At 43.7% G+C, this 20,583-nt stretch overlaps 7 protein-coding genes across 8 annotated transcripts; 4 read left to right on the top strand and 3 right to left on the bottom strand.

Annotated features, from left to right (window-relative positions):
- Positions 1-357: 357 nt before the first annotated feature.
- On the top strand, positions 358-1,932 carry LOC141825002 (uncharacterized). Its single transcript, XM_074712365.1, has 2 exons — positions 358-999; positions 1,068-1,932. The coding sequence occupies exons 1-2, from the start codon at positions 624-626 to the stop codon at positions 1,670-1,672; spliced, it is 981 nt and encodes a 326-aa protein (XP_074568466.1). The 5' UTR covers positions 358-623; the 3' UTR covers positions 1,673-1,932.
- Positions 1,933-2,247: 315 nt separating this feature from the next.
- On the top strand, positions 2,248-4,930 carry LOC141823400 (tubulin alpha-2 chain-like). 2 transcript variants are annotated; one of them, XM_074710680.1, is made up of 5 exons: positions 2,248-2,419; positions 3,285-3,519; positions 3,612-3,982; positions 4,066-4,524; positions 4,613-4,930. In XM_074710680.1, the coding sequence occupies exons 1-5, from the start codon at positions 2,327-2,329 to the stop codon at positions 4,883-4,885; spliced, it is 1,431 nt and encodes a 476-aa protein (XP_074566781.1). In that variant the 5' UTR covers positions 2,248-2,326; the 3' UTR covers positions 4,886-4,930. The 2 variants fall into 2 exon arrangements, with proteins under 2 accessions (XP_074566781.1, XP_074566780.1); XM_074710679.1 differs by having other exon boundaries at positions 4,066-4,810.
- A 180-nt stretch (positions 4,931-5,110) lies between these two features.
- Positions 5,111-5,690, top strand: LOC141825492 (uncharacterized). Its single transcript, XM_074712874.1, has one exon. It carries the CDS (start codon positions 5,205-5,207, stop codon positions 5,574-5,576), a length of 372 nt encoding a protein of 123 aa, XP_074568975.1. The 5' UTR covers positions 5,111-5,204; the 3' UTR covers positions 5,577-5,690.
- A 3,463-nt stretch (positions 5,691-9,153) lies between these two features.
- LOC141823237 (nucleobase-ascorbate transporter 3-like) lies at positions 9,154-12,175 on the top strand. The gene is made up of 14 exons (XM_074710500.1): positions 9,154-9,337; positions 9,487-9,584; positions 9,683-9,859; positions 9,972-10,072; positions 10,147-10,222; positions 10,285-10,353; positions 10,439-10,623; positions 10,697-10,793; positions 10,873-10,959; positions 11,052-11,110; positions 11,199-11,290; positions 11,358-11,435; positions 11,524-11,684; positions 11,793-12,175. Exons 1-14 carry the CDS (start codon positions 9,154-9,156, stop codon positions 12,006-12,008), a joined length of 1,680 nt encoding a protein of 559 aa, XP_074566601.1. The 3' UTR covers positions 12,009-12,175.
- A 1,103-nt stretch (positions 12,176-13,278) lies between these two features.
- Positions 13,279-14,067, bottom strand: LOC141823022 (uncharacterized). The gene has a single exon (XM_074710300.1). It carries the CDS (start codon positions 14,065-14,067, stop codon positions 13,279-13,281), a length of 789 nt encoding a protein of 262 aa, XP_074566401.1.
- Positions 14,068-14,935: 868 nt separating this feature from the next.
- Positions 14,936-15,738, bottom strand: LOC141825633 (RNA-binding protein involved in heterochromatin assembly dri1-like). The gene is made up of 2 exons (XM_074713019.1): positions 15,366-15,738; positions 14,936-15,213 (listed from the first exon to the last, which is right to left on the bottom strand). Exons 1-2 carry the CDS (start codon positions 15,707-15,709, stop codon positions 15,120-15,122), a joined length of 438 nt encoding a protein of 145 aa, XP_074569120.1. The 5' UTR covers positions 15,710-15,738; the 3' UTR covers positions 14,936-15,119.
- An 880-nt stretch (positions 15,739-16,618) lies between these two features.
- On the bottom strand, positions 16,619-20,057 carry LOC141823942 (palmitoyl-acyl carrier protein thioesterase, chloroplastic-like). Its single transcript, XM_074711152.1, has 7 exons — positions 19,897-20,057; positions 18,736-19,295; positions 18,513-18,646; positions 18,070-18,183; positions 17,760-17,931; positions 17,607-17,675; positions 16,619-17,010 (listed from the first exon to the last, which is right to left on the bottom strand). Exons 2-7 carry the CDS (start codon positions 19,237-19,239, stop codon positions 16,789-16,791), a joined length of 1,215 nt encoding a protein of 404 aa, XP_074567253.1. The 5' UTR covers positions 19,240-19,295; positions 19,897-20,057; the 3' UTR covers positions 16,619-16,788.
- Positions 20,058-20,583: the final 526 nt, after the last annotated feature.

Raw genomic sequence — 20,583 nt, 5'->3', positions numbered from 1 at the left:
TTATTGTTTTTCTTATTATATTGTGTGTGTTTGCAGTCAGAGCAACTGAAGTCTGCACGTGCCCAAGCACCGAACCATGCCAAACGAGAGTCATGGAGTAAGTCTGAACCTCCCCATTCAAATTGAATGTTCGTCTGACAGCTCTAAACAAGAGTCACAATTTGTCTGCTATTCCGCCCTGTTTTCTCTCATGGAGCTCTGGCCACTAGAAAGTGAAAGCCAACCATAGCCTTCTCCCAGTCCCAACCCTGCTGACAAGGGAGCCCTCTTGTCTTCCTCGTAGCTTCCCATCGTCTTAACTCTTAACGCTAAAAAGCAACAGTCCAACTGGAGATAGGACCCAGCCAAAAACAAGTACTCTAAGCAACCATAGCTCCCTCTGGGGCTTGGAAGGTCTGATACCTCCAATAATGGGTGGTCCAAATGAAGCATATCCGAGCACAGTAGTCACCCACCCACCAATCCTCCTCTGAAACCGAGGATGGAATTGTAGTTTGATCTGCAATTCTCCTTTAGTTGGATCGTGTGTGGTTCTCTTTCCTTATCTTCTCCGCTCCAAGCCTCCACTCAACTTTATTCCTCTACACCTGTGCATCAGTCCCATCTTTTGCTCCTTGCACGCCATGTCCCATGAAGAGATCAGCTCCCTTGGATGGCTGGAGGAGCTGCAGCTCTTCGACGTTCTCACGTCCGACGCCGTTCGCTCGCTGCACGAGACGATCGAACGCGAGTGGGACTTCCTCCGGCGCAGCGCCTGCCAGACAGCGGCCGGCCGCGCGCTGTGGAGCCACGTCGTTCATGACCCCATGGCCGCGGTGTTGGCAGGGGAGAGCTACCTCAGGAACCTCTACGAGAAGATGAAGCAGGACAAGCTCAACAATGCCCGGGAAATCTCCGGCGTGATTCTTGCGATCCGAACTTTGTGGTTCGATTCCCGGCTGGAAGCCGCCATCGACTCCTTCGCCGACAGGGCCTCTCAGGTTGTTCTTCTCGGTGCAGGTCAGTGCGCAGTTAACCATCACTGCAAACATCTACATTAAGTTATCCTGAAGGGTTCCAATTCACAGGCATGGATGCGAGACCCTACAGGCTGAGCTGCCTCAAGGAAAGCATGGTGTTCGAGGTCGACTTCCCGGAGCTGTTGCAGATCAAGGCGTCTCTGCTCAAGGAAGTAATGGTGTCGGCCAAAGAGCACCAGATTACGATGCGAGCCAAGTCGTTGACCAGAGTCGCAGCTGACATCAGAGAAGGAGACTGGATCGACAAGCTGCAGAAGAGCGGGTACGTACCAGAGAGGCAAACAGTGTGGGTGCTCGAGGGCATTCTTTACTACCGCCCTCACCTCCATGCCATGCAAGTCCTCGAGACCATAGCCGCCAGTTGCTCCTCCACACACAGTGTACTCCTAGCGGACTTCATGAACAAGTCTTCCACCTCGCTCTCCAATTCCACCTTCCAGTTCTACAGCGATTGGCCTGATCATTTGTTACCTAGTCTTGGGTATGGCCACGTCAAGCTGTCGCAGATAGGGGACCCTGACGCCCACTTTGGGTTGTTGAGTGACTCCCACAACCTGTTCGATAAGCTAAGGAGCTTGCCGAGGTCCATGGAGATCCACCCAGAAGATGGAACACCTTGCAGGAGGTTGTATCTGGTGGAGGCCTCTGGGTAGTGCTTGCAACAGGATACCTAACTAGCGAATCAAGTTCATCCTCTCTCCCTCTCTATACATATGAACCGGAGATTTGTGGTTTTGTAATTCTCTTCTAATAGGAAATTTATTTTGGATTCTAATTTGTGGTTTTAAGATCTATTTACCTGTATTAGCTTATCATAGGCATTGCTATGTTAATGGTGGTGGAAACTTGTTCATAGCAACTTTCATAGAGGTCCTACGGCTGGAAAGATCTGATGGTCAACGCTTAAATTTCAACGGTGGATAATTGTTTTTGTAAATCTTTTTTTTTCCAGCAAATTCTCATTAATATAAATGTAAACAATGATTTTGTGTGATAATAATTATTTAAGTTTTGAATTCAAATTAGAGAAGAAAGTCCACGTGGCACTTTCACCGGGACTGGTGGTTCGGCTCGTTGGCCCTGCGGTCTCGCACTCTTGCCTTCCAATGCACTAACCGCGGTTAGCTAACCCCGGTTAACCGAAACCCTAACATCGCTCCCCACCACCCGCCTCCATTTAAAATCCATGGCCGAGGCACGAAATGGAGGTCAAGGCATTTGACGGCGTCTTAGCACACGCCTCAATTTCTTCTGCATTTTCCGTCTTTTTTTCTTTGCCCCCTCGATTCCATTCCTGATCTGCGAAGATGAGAGAGTGCATCTCGATCCACATCGGGCAAGCCGGCATCCAGGTCGGAAATGCATGTTGGGAACTTTACTGCCTCGAGCATGGCATCCAGGTTTGTTTCGCCTTCTTTTTATTCCCGTTTGAGCTTCTAGCGTTCTTCCCCTTTTTTAGATCTATGAATGTTTATGGAGGCTGCTGTTGGATCTAGATATTCGTTGTTGATCTGCCGATTTGTGCTGCTTTTGCGTTGATCTGTTTTTTTATTAATGAAGTCTGGTTAAGGTGCTTGCGTGTTCTTGTTTGTAGGAACTAGGTCCGTGGTTTGCCTGCGATTCGTGATCGTATCTCAATTTTTTAACCATTCCTTTTGCACCTCCAATTGTTTGCATTCTAATAATGAATGATAATAGAGATCTGTTTTGTTGCTCGATGGATTTAGTTATCCCCGTATGATGATGTCCAATGCCAAAGATATGCATTGCTAAAATAGTTGGAGATCATCTCTGATATATGTGGATTTGGTTCCTCTATTTTTTAGTTGTTAAATCCATTTCTACAGTTTAGAGCCTTCTATTTTGAATAATTTTCCTTCCCTCTATATTTTATGAGTGAAAGTTGGAAGTGTATATTTTTCTGGCTATTTTAACTTGTGTTCTGTTTGATTAATCTTCTATTTTAATGTCAAATCAATTATCATTTTTTTGTACATTGCGATATTTCATATTGGTACTTCCGATCTGCACATTTTGTAAAATCCGTTAAAGATCATTCCGTTATTGTACATTGCGATAATTTAATGCTTCTTGTTTTGGCGAGTTGTCAATTAGCTGATCAATTTCTTTCACGTTGTAAGGGTAAAAGAGCATTGTTTTTTTTTAACGGCTTTTTGAAGCACTTGACAGTCGGACAATTTCTATACGTATACGTAAGTGGTATTGAATGATGTCCACCAGCATTAACAATATGCTTTTGTCCAGCCTGATGGCCAAATGCTTAGTGATAAAACCATTGGTGGCGGCGACGATGCATTCAACACTTTTTTCAGCGAGACTGGAGCTGGGAAGCATGTCCCTCGTGCGGTCTTTGTTGATCTAGAACCTAATGTCATCGATGAAGTAAGAACTGGGGCATACCGCCAGCTCTTCCACCCTGAACAGCTCATTAACGGCAAGGAAGATGCTGCAAATAACTTTGCCCGGGGCCACTATACCAGTAATTACATTAACACCTAAGTTCGTTTTGGTTTTATGCAATTTTAATCAATTGCAACATGTTTAACAATTTTTCTGTTCCTTCCATTGCAGTTGGCAAAGAAATTGTTGATCTCTGCCTTGATCGCATCAGAAAGCTAGCCGACAATTGCACTGGTCTCCAAGGGTTCCTGGTTTTCAATGCTGTTGGTGGAGGCACTGGCTCTGGCCTTGGTTCTCTTCTCCTTGAGCGTTTGTCCGTGGACTATGGCAAGAAATCCAAGTTGGGCTTCACTGTCTACCCATCTCCTCAGGTCTCTACCTCTGTGGTTGAGCCCTACAACAGTGTTTTGTCGACCCATTCTCTTCTGGAGCACACTGATGTGTCTGTTCTCCTTGACAATGAGGCAATATATGACATTTGTAGGCGTTCCCTCGACATAGAACGCCCCACCTACACCAATCTCAATCGCCTCGTTTCTCAGGTCTGTCACTGCTGCTTCATGCGGCTGTGAAGCCTCAAAATGTTCATTGGTAGTTAATTTATAACTAACCTGTTCATGGACAGGTCATTTCTTCTTTGACCGCATCACTGAGGTTCGATGGTGCTCTGAACGTCGATGTCACCGAGTTCCAGACCAATCTGGTTCCATATCCAAGGATCCACTTCATGCTCTCATCCTACGCCCCTGTCATCTCTGCGGAAAAGGCTTACCATGAACAACTCTCCGTTGCTGAAATCACCAATACTGCCTTCGAACCTTCTTCCATGATGGCAAAATGCGACCCGCGTCATGGGAAGTACATGGCTTGTTGTCTCATGTACCGTGGAGACGTCGTGCCTAAGGATGTTAATGCCGCTGTTGCTACCATCAAGACCAAACGCACCATTCAGTTCGTCGACTGGTGCCCGACTGGGTTCAAGTGCGGGATCAACTACCAACCGCCTACTGTGGTGCCTGGCGGTGATCTGGCCAAAGTGCAGAGAGCTGTGTGCATGATATCCAACTCCACCAGCGTCGCTGAAGTCTTCTCGCGCATCGATCACAAGTTCGACCTCATGTATGCTAAGAGGGCCTTTGTGCACTGGTATGTTGGTGAGGGAATGGAGGAAGGAGAATTCTCTGAGGCCCGTGAGGATCTTGCTGCACTTGAGAAGGACTATGAGGAGGTTGGCGCAGAGTGCCCTGTGGATGAAGAAGGCGAAGAGGATGAGTACTAAGTGCTCTTTGCCAGTTGCCCTTGTTAAGCACATCGATGGTCATGTTTCCGGCTTCGTGTCTTCGTTTCCTGCCTGCTGGGTGTTGCGGATATGCCATATCGTCGAGTTCACTATTACTGTTTCTGTAATGTGTGAGCCTGCCGGTCATTGTTGTTTCTACTGTTAAGTGGGTACCTTTCTGCTATTAATAAGATACATCGACTCTCCTATATACCTTTCTGCTATTAAAGATTTGCCCAATTTGGCTATTAAGAAGTAGCCAAATTAAATCACAAACAAAATTAGCGTGTATTTCGTGGGAGGAGTGGCCTTTACTGGACCAATCAATTCGAATCAATTTTGGACCTCACTTGAGCAGATATAGTATCATTGGCAGCGAGTCATCTGCCTACTCACCTTATCTCCAAATCCCTCTCCTTTCCTTTATCATACGAACCTCTGTTCAATTCTCCTAAATCTTCTCATCTGATTTTCCAAAACTTTCAATGGCAGCCATCTCCGCAGCAGCACTCTCAGCCGCGGCGGCGGCAACCGTTTCATGCTCCGGAACGAGGAGGAGGAAGCCCAGGGTGCGGTACGTCGGAGGCCTGAACTCCTTCTCAGGGCTCAAGGCCGACAACGAGGTATCATCCCTCGGCCAGCCGGCGACCGCCGCACGGTCCTTCGCGAAGGTTGCGAGCTCCCTGCGAGCGCAGTCGAAGGGGAAGCGGAGCAGGGGCGGAGCATTGTCGACGACCTGCAACGCCGCGGGGGAAATTTTCCAGATCGCGGCGATCATGAACGGCCTCGTTTTGGTCGGCGTCGCCGTTGGGTTCCTGCTCCTGCGAGTGGAGGCGTGGGTGGAGGAATCGGAGTAGGGCACATGCTTGCATTGCATGCGTGCAGCATTATTCATATATATGTTAATTCTGTCTCCGCAAACTTTTGTTCCAGATTTCCAGACGTTAATTTGGTATTTGGTTTATTTGCAAGCAACGTAACCATTTCTTTTCTGAATATACACCAAAGTGGATGTATAAATATTCATATATTTGCGGATAAACATGCCTTTAATATTAATTGGATCGGCAAAAATGTACTCCTATAATAATTAATTATTATTTATCACAAACATCTCTCCTTACATTGAAAGCCAAACTTAATTGAGGAAAAAAGGATCAATTTAAATGGACCATCACAGTCACACTTCTTTACATTTTTTAGCTTCAATAGTGTTCCTAATTATTTATTTCTATACTGCTTTGGTCAATGAATCAATAGCCTCTGATGTAACCCTAAGTAGCACAGTGCGTTGGTTAAATCTGTCGATGATCATCTAGAATTTGTTTCTATTTGAGATCTTCTTGGACACTTAGCTGTTGTGTTAATAGAGGGTACAAATCTCATTACTTGGTGAAGAGAATGGTATCTCTATAGAGCTCCAAAGAAAAATAAATAATTAAAATGAAAATTAGAGGTGCTCTGACTCGGTCACTCCAAAATTCAAGTCAATCGAAGATAAAGAAGAAGGAGAGAAAATGTTGAGTGTGCGTATAGAAGTGTACCTACACCCACAAAGAGAGAGGTTTATATAAGAAGACAGAGGTGGTATTACATCGACGGTTAGAAAAATATTTCATCCGTGTGGTAGTTGAAGATTCTATCATTTATGCGTAGTAGAATACTAAACTATGTCATATTAATAAGATATTTGATCTATCATTAAGTACTTTACTATTTCATATATTGTTCAGATGACGATCAAGTGTGCGAACTCAATGAGATTGTTGATTGAGGAGTCGGCCGTCGAGCAAAGTCCAACATTGAGTGGAGTCACGCCTTGAGCAGAGTCGAACTCTGAGAGGAGTTAGGCCTTAAGCGGAGTCAAGCCCTGAAAAGAATAGGTCGGCTTTGCGCAGAATTGGATTTTGAGGAATCATGTGTTACTTACCCTATGATCATATATGAAGAGGTAAATTAAGAAATTATAATTTATCACGAGTATTATCTCATTTGTTGAGATTTAAATCTTTACCTCTTCTGTAATTCTATTTCATCATAACCACTCAATTATGTTCCAGAAGTGACGTGTCACTTTCAACTATCAAAGATGTTGACTTTCCCGAACAGGATACATTTATAAAGATTTTACTTTAAAATGGATAACGGATTCATGAATGCTGATTGTTAGACCGGATTGCGATGGACATAACCGGATTGCAATAAAAAACTTTTATGAAATGGATCGTCTCAGAATTAAATTAGATATTTTACGCCAACTAAAAAAAATAGGCTGCCATGTAGCCTTGGACGGGGCTCCTCACCTGCAGCACCACCACCTCAGCGCCGTTTGGCACGAAGTGCATGCCACTTTAATGAGTGCGGCAAGTATCCAAGCAAGCATGATGCCAATTCCTTCTTTTAAGCCCACTTAGCTTGCTGCTTCTCTTTAGCAGCAGCACCCACCACGCCAGGATTCCTGCAACTTCTGCTACCAATTCCATAGTTAATCCTGATCTCATGCCGCCCTCTTGTGAGGCTTTTTTCTGCCCGATCAGCTGCGCCGCCGCCGGAGGTCAGCGCGCCAACCGCTCGCTGCCCGGCCGTGCGCGGCCTGCAGGCTGTAGTAGGCTTGACCGAGCGGCCGCGTGGGTCGGTAACGGCATCTCCGCTGCGTTCTTCGCGTCTCTGGAACGCTGCTCCTGTATCAACCTCGCCACCGAGGAGGAGGACGAAGCTAAGGACGTGCCTTTGATCCGCGACTGCGACGACTTCGAAGGTGGAAAGAAGCTAAAGAGGAAACGCAAGGAATAAGAACTATTAGAAGCTCTGTGTGCTTCAGTTTGGTCCGTCTGTCAAGCTAATTCCGGTGGTTTTGCGAGTTTATTTATGCATTTCTCCGATCTGCCAGATATCAACTAATTATCGTAGAACAGAGGATGGTTTATTTATTTGCTTGTCGGAAAATATAGAAGCTTAAATAGTGAGGACGATAAAGGTTGGATAGCGAAATCCATCTAATCTTTATTCAATTCTTGCAATATTCGATCATCGATCGATGATCGATGCATGTGCACGCACAATCCCAAACATCATTACATCCCAAACTGTATCGATTGAAGCGGGGACAGAAAGGTATCGCTACTGGATGGTGCAGGTGCAAGCAGAGACGGGATTATACTTCGAAGGCAGAGGAGGAGGAGGAGGTGGAATTGTGTTGGGGACGACGACGCCCACGACCACGCCCGGCCAGTCGCGGCAGTGGCAGCGCTGCGCCTCGGGGATCCTGCGGTACACCATAGCGACGTGGTCGCCGCAGCCTCCCCAGGTGGTCTTCCCACACTTGCCGCACTCCTGCTCGTAGCACATTCTTCTAATCGAATTCTACGCCAACTGAATTGTTGGCAGCTGGAAAAGCGAGAGAGCGTGTGAATTCTGCAGTATGGTGTAATTATAGGCCCAGATTAAAAAGGATCCCATAGAGATCTCCTCCCATCCATCACCATTGTTCTTCGAAGTTTTCTCCAGGAACAGAGAGATCTCGTCGGTCCCACCAATCACTATGTTCTTCGAAGTTTTCTCCAGGGACAGAGAGATATCGTCGATCCCACCAATCACTATTGTTCTTCAAAATATTGCAATAGTCTGACATCAATTTCCCTTTTAAAATCAACCTCTTGCACTCGCCAACAATGCATACTGAAGAAGAAAGGTTAAACGACTGATTCCTTTCCTTGCGACTACTTAACAACTTCTCTGTCTGTATCCATTGATTCCACCCTCTGACGTTATTCTATTTGACCTGTTGCATCCCTATTTGATCCGCTGTATCTTTTGCCAAATCCACGGAACCGTTTCTGTATCTTAGGACTTGAGTAGTGGAACGAACGAAGCCTGCTTTTGAATGTTAGCAGTGTCACATGGAGATGGAGGTGTGTCGGTGCCGACCTGACTCCTGACCTGAAATTGTAGGTCTTCCTGAATATCATTTCTCCGCCATGCTGCACGATCTCTGCTGCAATTTCTGAGATGGACATGTGAATTACTCTTTTTTTTCTCCGTGCATGGCTAGCTCCATTAACACGACGATGCATCCTTGTGCAAACAAAGCCGACTGCTTGAGTTTTTTGAGTCAAGTACAAGGGAAGTAATTGCGTGCGCATGTTCCAGGAAGCAACGTTCTTGAAGAGGTTACATGAATCACTTTCCATTTTAATATTCAGACTACTCGATGCAAACTGCAGAGGTTAATAAAATCGCAACTTGATTAAATTATTCGATGATTCTAGCAGTACCCAACGTCAGAAGCATCACTCTGTTTCAGTGTTGATCTTGATCCAGATCCTTGGAAAGACGCTGTCTGACATCATTTGCCAACTTCCGTTTTCCCTTCAGAGAGTCAGGCAAACGTTGGTGGTAGAAGAGTGGCAGCGGAGGCAGTGAGTCGATCAGACGATGGAAAGTGAGAAGGGTGCGACAATGACCCACGGACCACCGCCGGCGCAACCACCAGTGGTGGCTCCGCCAGTAGCAACGCCAGTGCCGATTCCTGTTGGGTTTGGGGAAATCCACCAGAGTAACCCTCCTCTGGAGCAGCTTCCCAATCTCCAGTTCTGCCTCCAGTCGAACCCTTCATGGCGTGAGCTACTCTCCTCCTTCCTTCCACCTCCTGTTCTAACTGTTCGAAGTCAACCGAGCCTTTATAGCTGTGTTTGTTGGCATTTTTTTTGTTTTTGTTACCTGTTTTCGAGCTGGTTTATGATTCTGTTAATGGTTTGATGATTACAGCTGAAGTTTTGATGCTTGCTTTCCAACATTACATCCTTATGCTGGGAACAATTGTCATGCTAGCTTCTTTTCTTGTGCCTCAAATGGGTGGAGACCATGTACAGCCCTTCACATCATCATTCTTCTTCTGTTACTGAAATTTCCACAGACCTTAGTCAACAAATTGAACACCTTTTGTGATGATTAATTGGAGCAGGGCGACAAGGCACGCGTTATCCAAACACTTGTGTTCATGGGTGGAGTAAACACTCTGCTTCAGACATTGATCGGAACACGACTACCCACAGTGATGAATTCTTCCTTTGTGTTCATCATTCCAGTAATGTCAATCATCAGAGACTTTGCTTCGCGGACTTACAATAATGAACACCAGGTAGATTGATATATATCTAAAGGATAAGTAGAAAAGGATAGCTTGAGGTCTTGAATTGGTCGGATTTTATTTTAGATTCCACTAGTTTCAGTAAATCTCGGTGCTATTGCAGAGGTTTCTCCATACTATGAGAGCTATTCAAGGTTCGTTGATGATATCTTCCTTCACCATCATATTTCTTGGTTTCACTAAAACATGGGAAAGACTCTTCAGGTAGACATATGGCTAACTGTTCTTTAAAAACATGTATCTGAATGCTCGATTTTGAATTATAAAAACACTTGCAGGTTCTGCAGTCCTGTAACTATAGTTCCTTTAGTATGTGTTGTGGGACTTGGGCTGTTTGACAGAGGCTTCCCTCAGGTGTGATATTTTGTTAATCAAATCCTTAAAGATTTTACTTAATAAAGCATCCATCTGTTCAGGTAGGAAAATGTGTGGAAATTGGATTACCGGCATTATTACTGCTAATGTTGCTAATTACAGCACAACAGGTAAAGAATTCAAAGATATGTGACAGTTGATAGAAAGTTTGCCCTTGAACAAATGCCAAACTCATGTTCTTGGTACACTACGCAGTACATAAAACACAATCATTTAAGCACATACTTTGTGCTGGAGAGGTTCTCCATAATCTTCTGTGTCAAGGTTGCATGGGCTTTTGCTGCTATTCTTACGGCCGCCGGCGCATACAACCATGTCCCCGAGAAGACTGAAGTTCATTGTCGAACAGATAGATCATACCTCATATCCTCTGCTCCATGGTAAATCTCAATACAAAATAAATTGTTTTGTATCATTTCCATCAAACTTCCACATTGACATTGCTTGTCCCAGGATAAAAATCCCATACCCATTTCAGTGGGGCACGCCCATATTCGTTGCGAGTCATATATTTGGGATGATTGGTGCAGTGCTTGTTGCAGCTTGTGAGGTCAGATTCGATCGCCAAATCTAGTTTGAATCTCTCGTTCAGCAATTCTAATGAACGTCTCCTCCTTGCTTCATACCAGTCAACTGGTGCCCATTATGCAGCTGCTCGTTTAGCCGGCGCAACGCCGCCTCCTGCTTATGTGCTTAGTCGAAGTGTTGGCTTTCAGGTTTAAAACAACATGTCATTTGTACAATTTAGTGCGAGATTGCTCAGTGAAACAAAGATTTTGATATGGCCATTGTGATTTTTTGTGGATAGGGTGTAGGCATGTTTCTTGAATCGATATTCGGTGCCGCAGCTGGTTCAACTGCATCTATGTCAATTCTTCATCCTCACAGTTATACTGAATGGTAATCAAAGGTTTCACAAGCTTTCCATCTGATAGTTGATTCTTACGGTTTGCAGTGAAAATGTGGGGCTCCAGGGATTGACAAGAGTTGGAAGTCGGAGAGTCGTCCAAATATCAACGGGTTTTATGATATTTTTCTCCATATTTGGTAAACATTACTGACTTCAACAAAGCAAATACCATTTACACTCTGCCTGAAACACAATTTTCATCAGGAAAACTTGGGGCTTTCTTCGCCTCAATTCCATTACCAATATTTGCCGCCATATACTGTATCCTCTTTGGATTTGTCGGTGAGTAATGAACAAAAAACTCAAGTCATGCCTTTCTTCCTACTTTTCTTCAGTATCCTACTAATAACCACCTTTTTTGATATTATAGCTGCTGTTGGTATCTCATTCATTCAGTTTGCCAACAGTAACTCCTTGAGGAATCTGTACATCTTAGGCGCTTCACTTTTTCTCGGCATCTCGGTTCCTCAGTACTTCAATGAATTCACAGCTTCAGCAGGCCATGGACCAGCTAAAACAGATGCTGGATGGGTAAGTTGTTGCAATGTTCAGTACACCACCTTCCTAATTCTGGTATGAATCATGCTTGTTTCTCCTTATCATTTTGTGAATGACAACTGATTTGTTGTTGATTTGCAGTTCAATGACATACTGAATTCAATCTTCTCATCAGCTCCAACAGTGGCTTTGATGGTAGCAATAGTTCTAGACAACACACTGGAGGCAAAGATTTCTTACTCGGACAGGGGTTTCTCATGGTTGAAACCCTTCAACAGGCATGATGCCAGAAATGAGGAATTCTACAGCTTCCCTATTAAGGTGCACGAATGGATACCAACAAGATTCCTTGATTAACTTTTGCAGAGTAAATTTAGCCTCGAGTAGGGAGTACTACTGTCTTCAATCTGGTGTGGATATGCCAATAAGGGTTGGTCCTTCATAGTTGAGTTTTCTGAAGCACTAATTTGAGTATCCATAAAGTTTGTAACTGTGTACATGTCTTTAGAGGCAGTGTTGTTCATTCTAGCAGCTTACAAACTTTAATTAGTTCAAGTGAAGCCTCCATTGGTAATATATTTTTCTATATGACAATTTAATCCTTCTACTTGCAACTATTCCACAAGTCACGTAACAGTTTCCTAATATCATTACTTTCAGATGCATGATGAGAAAGTGTGATCTCAGGTCAGAAGAGTACTGCAGCTGAGATTTTTAGTCAGATTTCGGATCACATATTCCCAGTCCTGTGCTCATCTTTGTTTGTTTCTAGGGTTGGGTGAGGACAGTGTGCAGTTTGACCTTCTCACCTTCAATTTATTTCAGTGCAGAAATCCATGAAGGCTCCAATAAAGAATAATGAAATTTGAACTAGTGAACACAGAACATTCTGTAGGCAATAAATTATATCTATAATCTATTCATAATATTCACCTCAAGCTAGGTAATAAATAATGGACCAGAAGAATCAGAGAGAGTGTGCCAAAACAAGGGGCAGAGACAGGACGAGTGCAAAATGGTTCTTATATGAGGCAGCAAAAAAGAAGTAGGTGAGCTCACAGCAGAGAGAAGATTAATGAGCGGGGACTGCCCCAACCGCATCGCAATCCCTGCCGCGTCATTCCTTTTGCCTGTTCTCTCTCCTTTACTGATACGACTTTTTCTCACTCTCTGCTACTTGTCGCTTGTCAGTTGTCTGCATCGGCTACTCTTAATGCTGTGCCACCAAATCAACAATGCCGAAGAATTTTTGTGGTCCTATCATGGATCCATGCGTCGTAGTTAGTGCACCATTGGGAGGCCCTGAGTTTTTCCTTGGGTTAACAAGATCAAAACGAACGACAAAGATATGTCAACACCAATCCAAAAGTAAAACAATAGAAAGAACCTTTTTCTGTCACCAAGACTCACCGATACGGAGAAAGAGGGGACAGCGATGCAATAAAGCTCAGTTGATGCAGTTGTGTAATGACTCAAAAGTTTGATAAGTAAACGCTTGTTCATCCGAGAAAGAACTCGATTCGAGAGGCAAGCTGGTAAAATTGGTTGATGTTTATACCTTTCAAGATGATCCATCTCTGGTTAATTCAAGAGAAAGATTTTTCGGGGTAGCTAGCTAGCTAGCTAACTAACCATCTGTCTTTCTTATTTCTTGAACGGACGTTCCAGACGGACGGCCGCTGCCACTCCTATCCTCGCCCGCAGGCTGCTGCCGCTCGGTGTAATACTGTTGTTGCACAAAATCACTCTGGAATTCTTGCGCCGGAAGAAACTCCATTAACGGGCCACCACCCATCTGCTCAAATCCCCTCTGACCGTCAAATCTCGCGAGTTCCTGTTGCTGGTCGTACCTCGTCATCATATCTGTTGCCACGGCCATGCCAATTTGCTGCGCCTCCATCGACTCGGGAGGCGGCGGCGGCGGCGGGGGAGGTTCATGTATAAAATTTTGGGCGTGGTGGTGTGCGGCCGCCGCATTCTGCGCGCCGATACCGAGACCCATCCCAACGCCCATCACAGGGACGCCGTACGGCAAGTCGGAGCCAGGGGGGCCATGGGCGAAGAACGGGCCAAGGGTGGCGGGGCCAATGTAGGTGGAGAGCTCCTTCTTGGCTTCGTAGAGCTGGCGTTGCACATAGTTTAGCTTTTGCTGGAGGAACGAGATGTAGCCGACGCAACCATAGATGGGGTCCTGCAGCCTCGCCTGCGCCTCGTAGGCCAGCGAGTTGGCGGCGAGCTCCCTCTGCGACGGGGGCAGGTCTCGGAGGATCTTTCCGACGTTGCTCGCCCCGAAAACCTTGTGCACGTACGCGAACTTCCCGGGATCGTCCGGGGGAAAGTGCGGCGCGAAGACGCACGCCGGCGTGCACTTCCGCCGCAGGCATTTGCACGCGGCGCAAGGGGAGTGGGTTGACATCGCCGGCGGTGATTAATTCTTGAAAAACGCAGAAAGTATTAGAATCAGAGGCAAATACGCTCGCTAGAGTTAATGGAAAGCATCAATGGAGATTCGAGATATTATAGCGTACCTTTTTCAAATCTCTTAGTTCGTAACACGCTCAAGCGCATCGGATCGAGACACGAAGATAAGAAATCATTTCTCACATTAATTTGAGATCGATCGGAGGCCCTCCCTTACCAGAAACAAAGAGATTAAATGAGCTTGCAGCGGGGCGTCTTGCGAGATCTGATGTGCGCCGTGTAGCAGGGGAGATCGAGAGACCAGGCGATCGAAGGCGGCGCAGTGAGCGCAAAAAGAGGAAGAAGTTGGAGTGAGAGGAAGGGAACAAAGCTGTAGAGAGAGAGAGAGAGAGAGAGAGAGAGGGGCTTTAACCGCTTCAGGCGGATGGATTTGCGCCTCGTTTCTGATCCAATGCAAGTCTTGGCGAAGACGAAGAGCCTTAAAATAAACAGAAAATCACGGTGATGAAAACGTTAACGAGAATAGCCGTAGGGTTTTGGTCACAATTATTATTATTATTATTATTATTATTATTATTATTATCTGACTTTGTCTTATTTCCAAACGAACCGTGCTCTATTCTTCTGTACACGTCGGAATAGCGAGCCAGTCAAATAAAAATCTTTATTGTAATTAATTTCTACGTTAAACATCATCATCTTAGCTCCCGTGAACACCCTCCATCAATTTAATAAAAATTTATTTATATTTTTTAAATATATAAAAAATCAATTAAATAAATAAATTTAAGTAATTTATTTTCCTTTGCCTTCAATTGATTCTTTTCCTCGATCAAGTCAACCAGTGGATATGGATACCAACATCTTAGACATGATTCTATATATAATTCATGCGCAGACATACAGATGAAAGCTCGATCACGATGCTCCTTTTTAATTATTTTACTCTTAGAGTCGAGTCGTCGATCTTATAATTATCTAGTAAGCTAGCTAGCTTTATAATAATTAACGTTAATTTCCATTGTTCGATCGATAGATCTTCTCATCTCACATGGCCGTCGTCGTCTCTTGCATTCCTTTTGGTGCCTTGCATCGATAGCACAGCTTCCTGCTTGCGAAGTTGTGCTGGTTGCAGCCCGACCTGCGCACATGATGTTAATTTAATTATATATATCGATCGTTTAATTAATTTCTTCGTTGATTAAATTCTTCTATCATATCGTCTTGTGCAAATTAAACTAATGATGAGCTAATTAATTAATTAATTAAACTCCAAAACATGCATGCATGCACCTGGTGCACAGCCAATCCCCAGGCTTCCACCCGCTGCCAGGTCCGTGTTCCGCAGTACTTCCCGAGCCAAGCACGTCATTGCAGCCGCCGTTGTAGATCATGTTAATGGCAGAGCAGTTGCAGGGTGCACCGCAGAAGTGGCAGCTCGATCGACTCGCGAAGTTATGGCCACCGCAGAGGCAATACCAGTCGCCGGGCCGGAAGTTGGCGGCGGCGTAGTCGGAGGAGTCGCCGTCGGTCGATTTCACGGCACCGCATTGCTGGCAGGAGTCGCGCCAGCTGAAGTTGTGGTGGCGGCATGACCCGCAGTCCCAGTCCCCTGGCTGCCGCCTCATGCTGCTCATCGATGGAGAAGAAGATCGTCGGATGCTGCTCTTGCTCGAGTTCCCCTGGCTTTTATACTTCCATCCATGGGCATCAATTAACATAATTGAGAATAAAATTTATTCGTGCAAACAATTGTTGATTTCATTCCAGGGAAGTATGTAGTACGGCCCCCCTTCGTTCTCTCATATATGTTTAATATATATCGGATTAATTAGTAGGGGTTTGATCATAATTGAAGCTTTGATTTGGAGGAATCAGGCATCCACATTGTCTCGACTTTACAGGATTCCTATATATCGACCTAAATCTTGTTAAAAAGGAAGGAAAAAAGCTCAATTATTAAGCACATCCTTCTTTAGTGGTCTCCCCTGTTAATGAACCATGCGTGAATCTTTGGTCATGTAAGTTTACAAATAGCCGTCGGCTGCATAGAGCATGCATGTATAAAGAATCAGTTCGCATGGCCATGAAGTCAATATCCCATGTTATCGCCTTTAGCACCCCCTTTAACAATAATTGAAAAGGGGCATCCAACTGTTTGCGTAGGTTCACCTCCCTTAAGTTATTGTTCACCAATATGTGCAAATAGATAGAAAGAGCTGACTCGACTTATGTCCATAGAATTATAAATATGTACGTAGGTCAAACCATTGTAAATTGAATGCAAATTTTATGCAAATTTTATGAAAGGATTTTGTCGTTTCAATCCAAATTAAATCTGTCACAATCCAGTGGCTACAAGGAGTCCTTTATAGGATTTCCTATGAACGTTTGAATTTGGCTGCAGTGCAGTTTTGATGCTCTTGTCTCTGAACCGCCATGTGAATCCAAAGGCAGATGTTTTGTTACAAAGCTTTCATGCACAAGTGTAGACACAATCCAGAGATGAAAACTAGACAGGATCGATATAAAACGGTAGAAGGGTATGCAAATCAAAACAAAAATCAATTAATAATACACGCGGGGTAACAACGTTGCCTTCTCGTTTACACTACAACATTAGGATATTTGCATTTCAAGAGCAAGATGCCAAAGAAACTTGTGTCAAAAACTGGCTGTAAAGTAGAACAGTATGCAAACAATCCCATGTTGCATATCACGGAACATGGGCACGCTTGGACCTCCACTCCGTCCGTGCCCTCAAAATCTCTGCCCCACTCTCTAACCGTAGAAGATGCTGACAATCAAACCCATGGTCACCGCTGTCGCCGGAGATGGATGTCAGCGATTGCAGCACGCTGTCCTTCCCGCACTCCCTCCTATACTCCATCGTTATGCCTGCGAGCTCATGGCTCTCCAGGATTGAAATTGGCGCGCTCTGCAAACACACAAAAAAAACATCATTTTTGATTAATCCATGCCGTTGCAAAATGATTAGCAGGCCCACAACAAAGTGACATTATTAGATACAAGTGGATAGTACTATTAAGAAAATTTAACATCATTCAATAATTGATTTTTTTTTTAAAGTCTGATACAGCAATGCAGGCACAGGATGTTGTGAGAATAGGAGAAAAGAGAGGAAACATGTGATGCTGCAGTGGTACTAAATGGACCAACACCATGTGCTGTCAAACAGATAGGATTGAGATGTTTCATCAACTTTTAAGAGATGAGAAGATTATCCTAGCAATTCAGTAAAAGTTAACCAACAAAAATTTGACACTCGGTTGTTTGAGAATTTGTGTGCCAGTGAGATTAAGACAGTATCAGATGGTAAAATAGCACACTAGTGATAAATACTCAATAGGATAATTTCAACCACAATGTCATATACTCCATCAGTAAGCATGAACATCAAAAACAGATTCATAATAATATACTGGAAACATTTCAAAAAAACAATATAATCGTGGTGTCTTCAAAATATGAATTAATATTTCAAATAAATAACTGTAGCATAAAATAAATTACCTCAAGGATCCAACCAATGTATTTAACATTGTTAACATGTTGATTGACATCCAAATCACCCCATCGAGGCTGCATTCGACAACAACACAATATTTACAGCACATTCAGGGACTTTTTAAACATATGAGAGTAAGATGCATATCACAGACTTACATTTAGCCCTGTTCGAACATAATCTGCAGTATCATCTTCAAGCTTTGAAAGTTTTCTGCCATCATCATCTATTATGGGATCATGGTCCATAAAATAGGATCCTATTTCTGCACGGACTTCATCTGGAATTTTTGACAATCTCCTAGTCTGTTTGTTGATCATTACCCACACACTGCATGTGAAGGTCAAAAGGAAACCACATTAGCCACATCAAATTTCCAAAAAAGAAATTTCAAGTCACTGAAATAGCAAAAATTTGCTGTGAATCTAAAAAAAAATGTCATAATGTAAGGTATACACAGAAACAAACCTAGTAGCTCTCAGAACCGTTTGGCCAGTTTGATAGTCCCGAACATGCCAATCACGGCGCATACCATTTTTGCCAGATGGAGCCACCCATGTATCTACTTGAACAACATCTTCCCTGAAAAAGGCTCCAATCCAAAATAAACAATAAATGAAAAAAAATGTTGAGTATAGGCACAAAGACACTATTGAAGCAAAGTAACAACAAGTATGACCACAACCAATTTTCGTTTGAACTTCTGTAATGAATTCAATGTATGAAGAATGGAAGTGTGTGACAAGAACTGAAACGACAATTTGGTACTATGCAGGAAAAAACAACCATTGCAAAACAAACAATGGAGGACAAAAGGAATTTTCTCTCATTAACTTAGGAAATACCACGACTTTTTTGTAGAAAAAAAGGAAAACAACAACAAGAAGATTTGACATGGAAAGATAATATACCAGGAAGGATATTGTTCTACAAGGACCTGCATCTTGGTAACAACCCAAATCAAATTTCTCTTAGTCATTTCAGGAGTTGAACCAAAGCCAGCACCCATTAACCCAGCACTTCTTACATGGTTCAGAGCAGTTTCCTGCAGAGTATGTATGACAAATACTAAAATTCGAATAATGAAAGCTAAAACGAAAGAGAATCAAGCAATCATCCACCACCAAACCGAACCTGTAGATGGTTCATCAAGGTCTCTATAGAAGCTGTTCGATCTGCCCCTATTTCATATGACCGAATGGAGAAATTCTGTCTGAACACCATGCCATCCTGCATCATCTTCCCGAGGCCAAATGCATCGGCAAGCATGTCAGGCCGCTTGGGCTTCCAGTCAACAAGTGTAAATTGTTTCTCTGCAGCCAAAAAGATAGTAGTTACGGCAGCAAAAAGAAAACTCCAGTCTGGCAACTGGTTGTAGAATGTCCTTGGAGCTGAGGGAGCTTCTTCGTTGATCTGGGATTCAACTTTCAGGCTGACTTTTGTTCCATTGACCTTAGGAGGTGCTTGGGCATGGGCCTTAACCTGCAGAGCTCCAGATGACGAGGCAGGCTTGGCTACAATGCCTCGGACGCTCAAACTTTCAGGAGTTTCATTAATGGACCTTGATGCTTTACATGACGCCACAGACGAGGACGAGGGAGCCGGAAAGAAAGCAGAAGCAGCCACAGACGCAACCATGATGAAAGCTAAAAGTTGAAGTACTTCTCCTGCTTAAACCAAACTGAAGAACAGACCTGGGAAACCGATTATAAGATATTAATAAGGAATTTCATCGGCATCTCATAAAGCTTAAATTTTTAGAACAAAAACGATAAGAAAAACGGTTGTTAATCAACTAAATCTAAATGACAGAACTTTTTTCTCTAGAAAAAGAGGGAAAAGCTTGGGGTCAGTATAATCAGCATTCGCTAAATAATTCAATCGACAACTTGGTGGGAAAAAAGCAAAAAACAAAAACTACTTTAATCTTTGAGCAAAAGAAACCGCAACAAATTCGACAAAAATAAATACTTTCAGAAAGAGATGCACCTCTACGTCAGTAGATTTCAATAGCTCAATACAGGCAAAGGAAAAGAGGCTAAAGAACCATCCCCCCAAAAAGAGACGCCTTCTATTGAATCCCTCTTTTAATAAACAAGAAACTCGTGAAAAAAAAAAAGAGAGGCAAGAGTCATCCCAAACCCAAACCTAGATTCCTTGATTCCACAAAATCGAAAATCCCTGGCCCGGAGCCACACTTTGCAGATTGATTCCGTGAGGAGGAAGAATCTAACAGAAAACGGAATGCCGGGAAAAGAAAAACAACAAAACGGAAGAAAAACATATTCGCCAAACCTCCGGATGAACGCGACGCTTGGAGAAGCAAGGAGACAGTCGGCCGGCTTTCTCTTCCCAAACGAACCACCGCCTGCTCTCCTCGCCGATCCCTTCGGCCTTCTCCTGGCGACCTTTCCTTCTCGACCCCTCCAACGGACCTTCCTTTACCCTTTTCCAAATTCCGAAGACAAGCGGTTTTCTCGCCGATGCGAAGTGCCCTTTCTAATTTATATACCCTCACGCTGTCAACTCGACGACCACATAGCCCTCCGTCAAATTACTCTCGAAGCTACGGTGCTCATAAATCACTACATGCGGATTTAAATCCGCCGTCCACGATTCCACTTAATCCGATCTGTGCTCTTCATCGGCATGGCTGCGACAAAATTGGGGTCGCCTGCACCTGCAACGCACCTCTAATTACAAAAATGCCATTAAATTCAATTAAGTTTATTTTGATTGTTTATCAATTAAGTTGATATAGATGTGTACTATTATCAAGCAATTTATCATTCCCTCTCTTGCACGCCAATTTTTGCAATAATTAAAGCCAATAATTACATAAATTGGGGTCCTCTCCAAAGAACAACGCTAAGAAAGATTTAACAAGAGGAGACTAATTAAAACTATAGATACTTTGATTCTTAGGTGTCAATGTTACAATTTTTAACGTGTGATTTGCTTCTCAAACATTCAAATCGTACA

The sequence above is a fragment of the Curcuma longa genome, chromosome 3 (assembly GCF_044706935.1).
Source record: "Curcuma longa cultivar G26 ecotype Majalengka, Jawa Barat chromosome 3, ITB_CL_G26_1.1, whole genome shotgun sequence".
Taxonomy (NCBI): Eukaryota; Viridiplantae; Streptophyta; class Magnoliopsida; order Zingiberales; family Zingiberaceae; genus Curcuma; species Curcuma longa.
The sequence above is the reverse complement of the archived record's forward strand: the minus strand, read 5'-3'. Positions and strand labels throughout refer to the sequence as shown.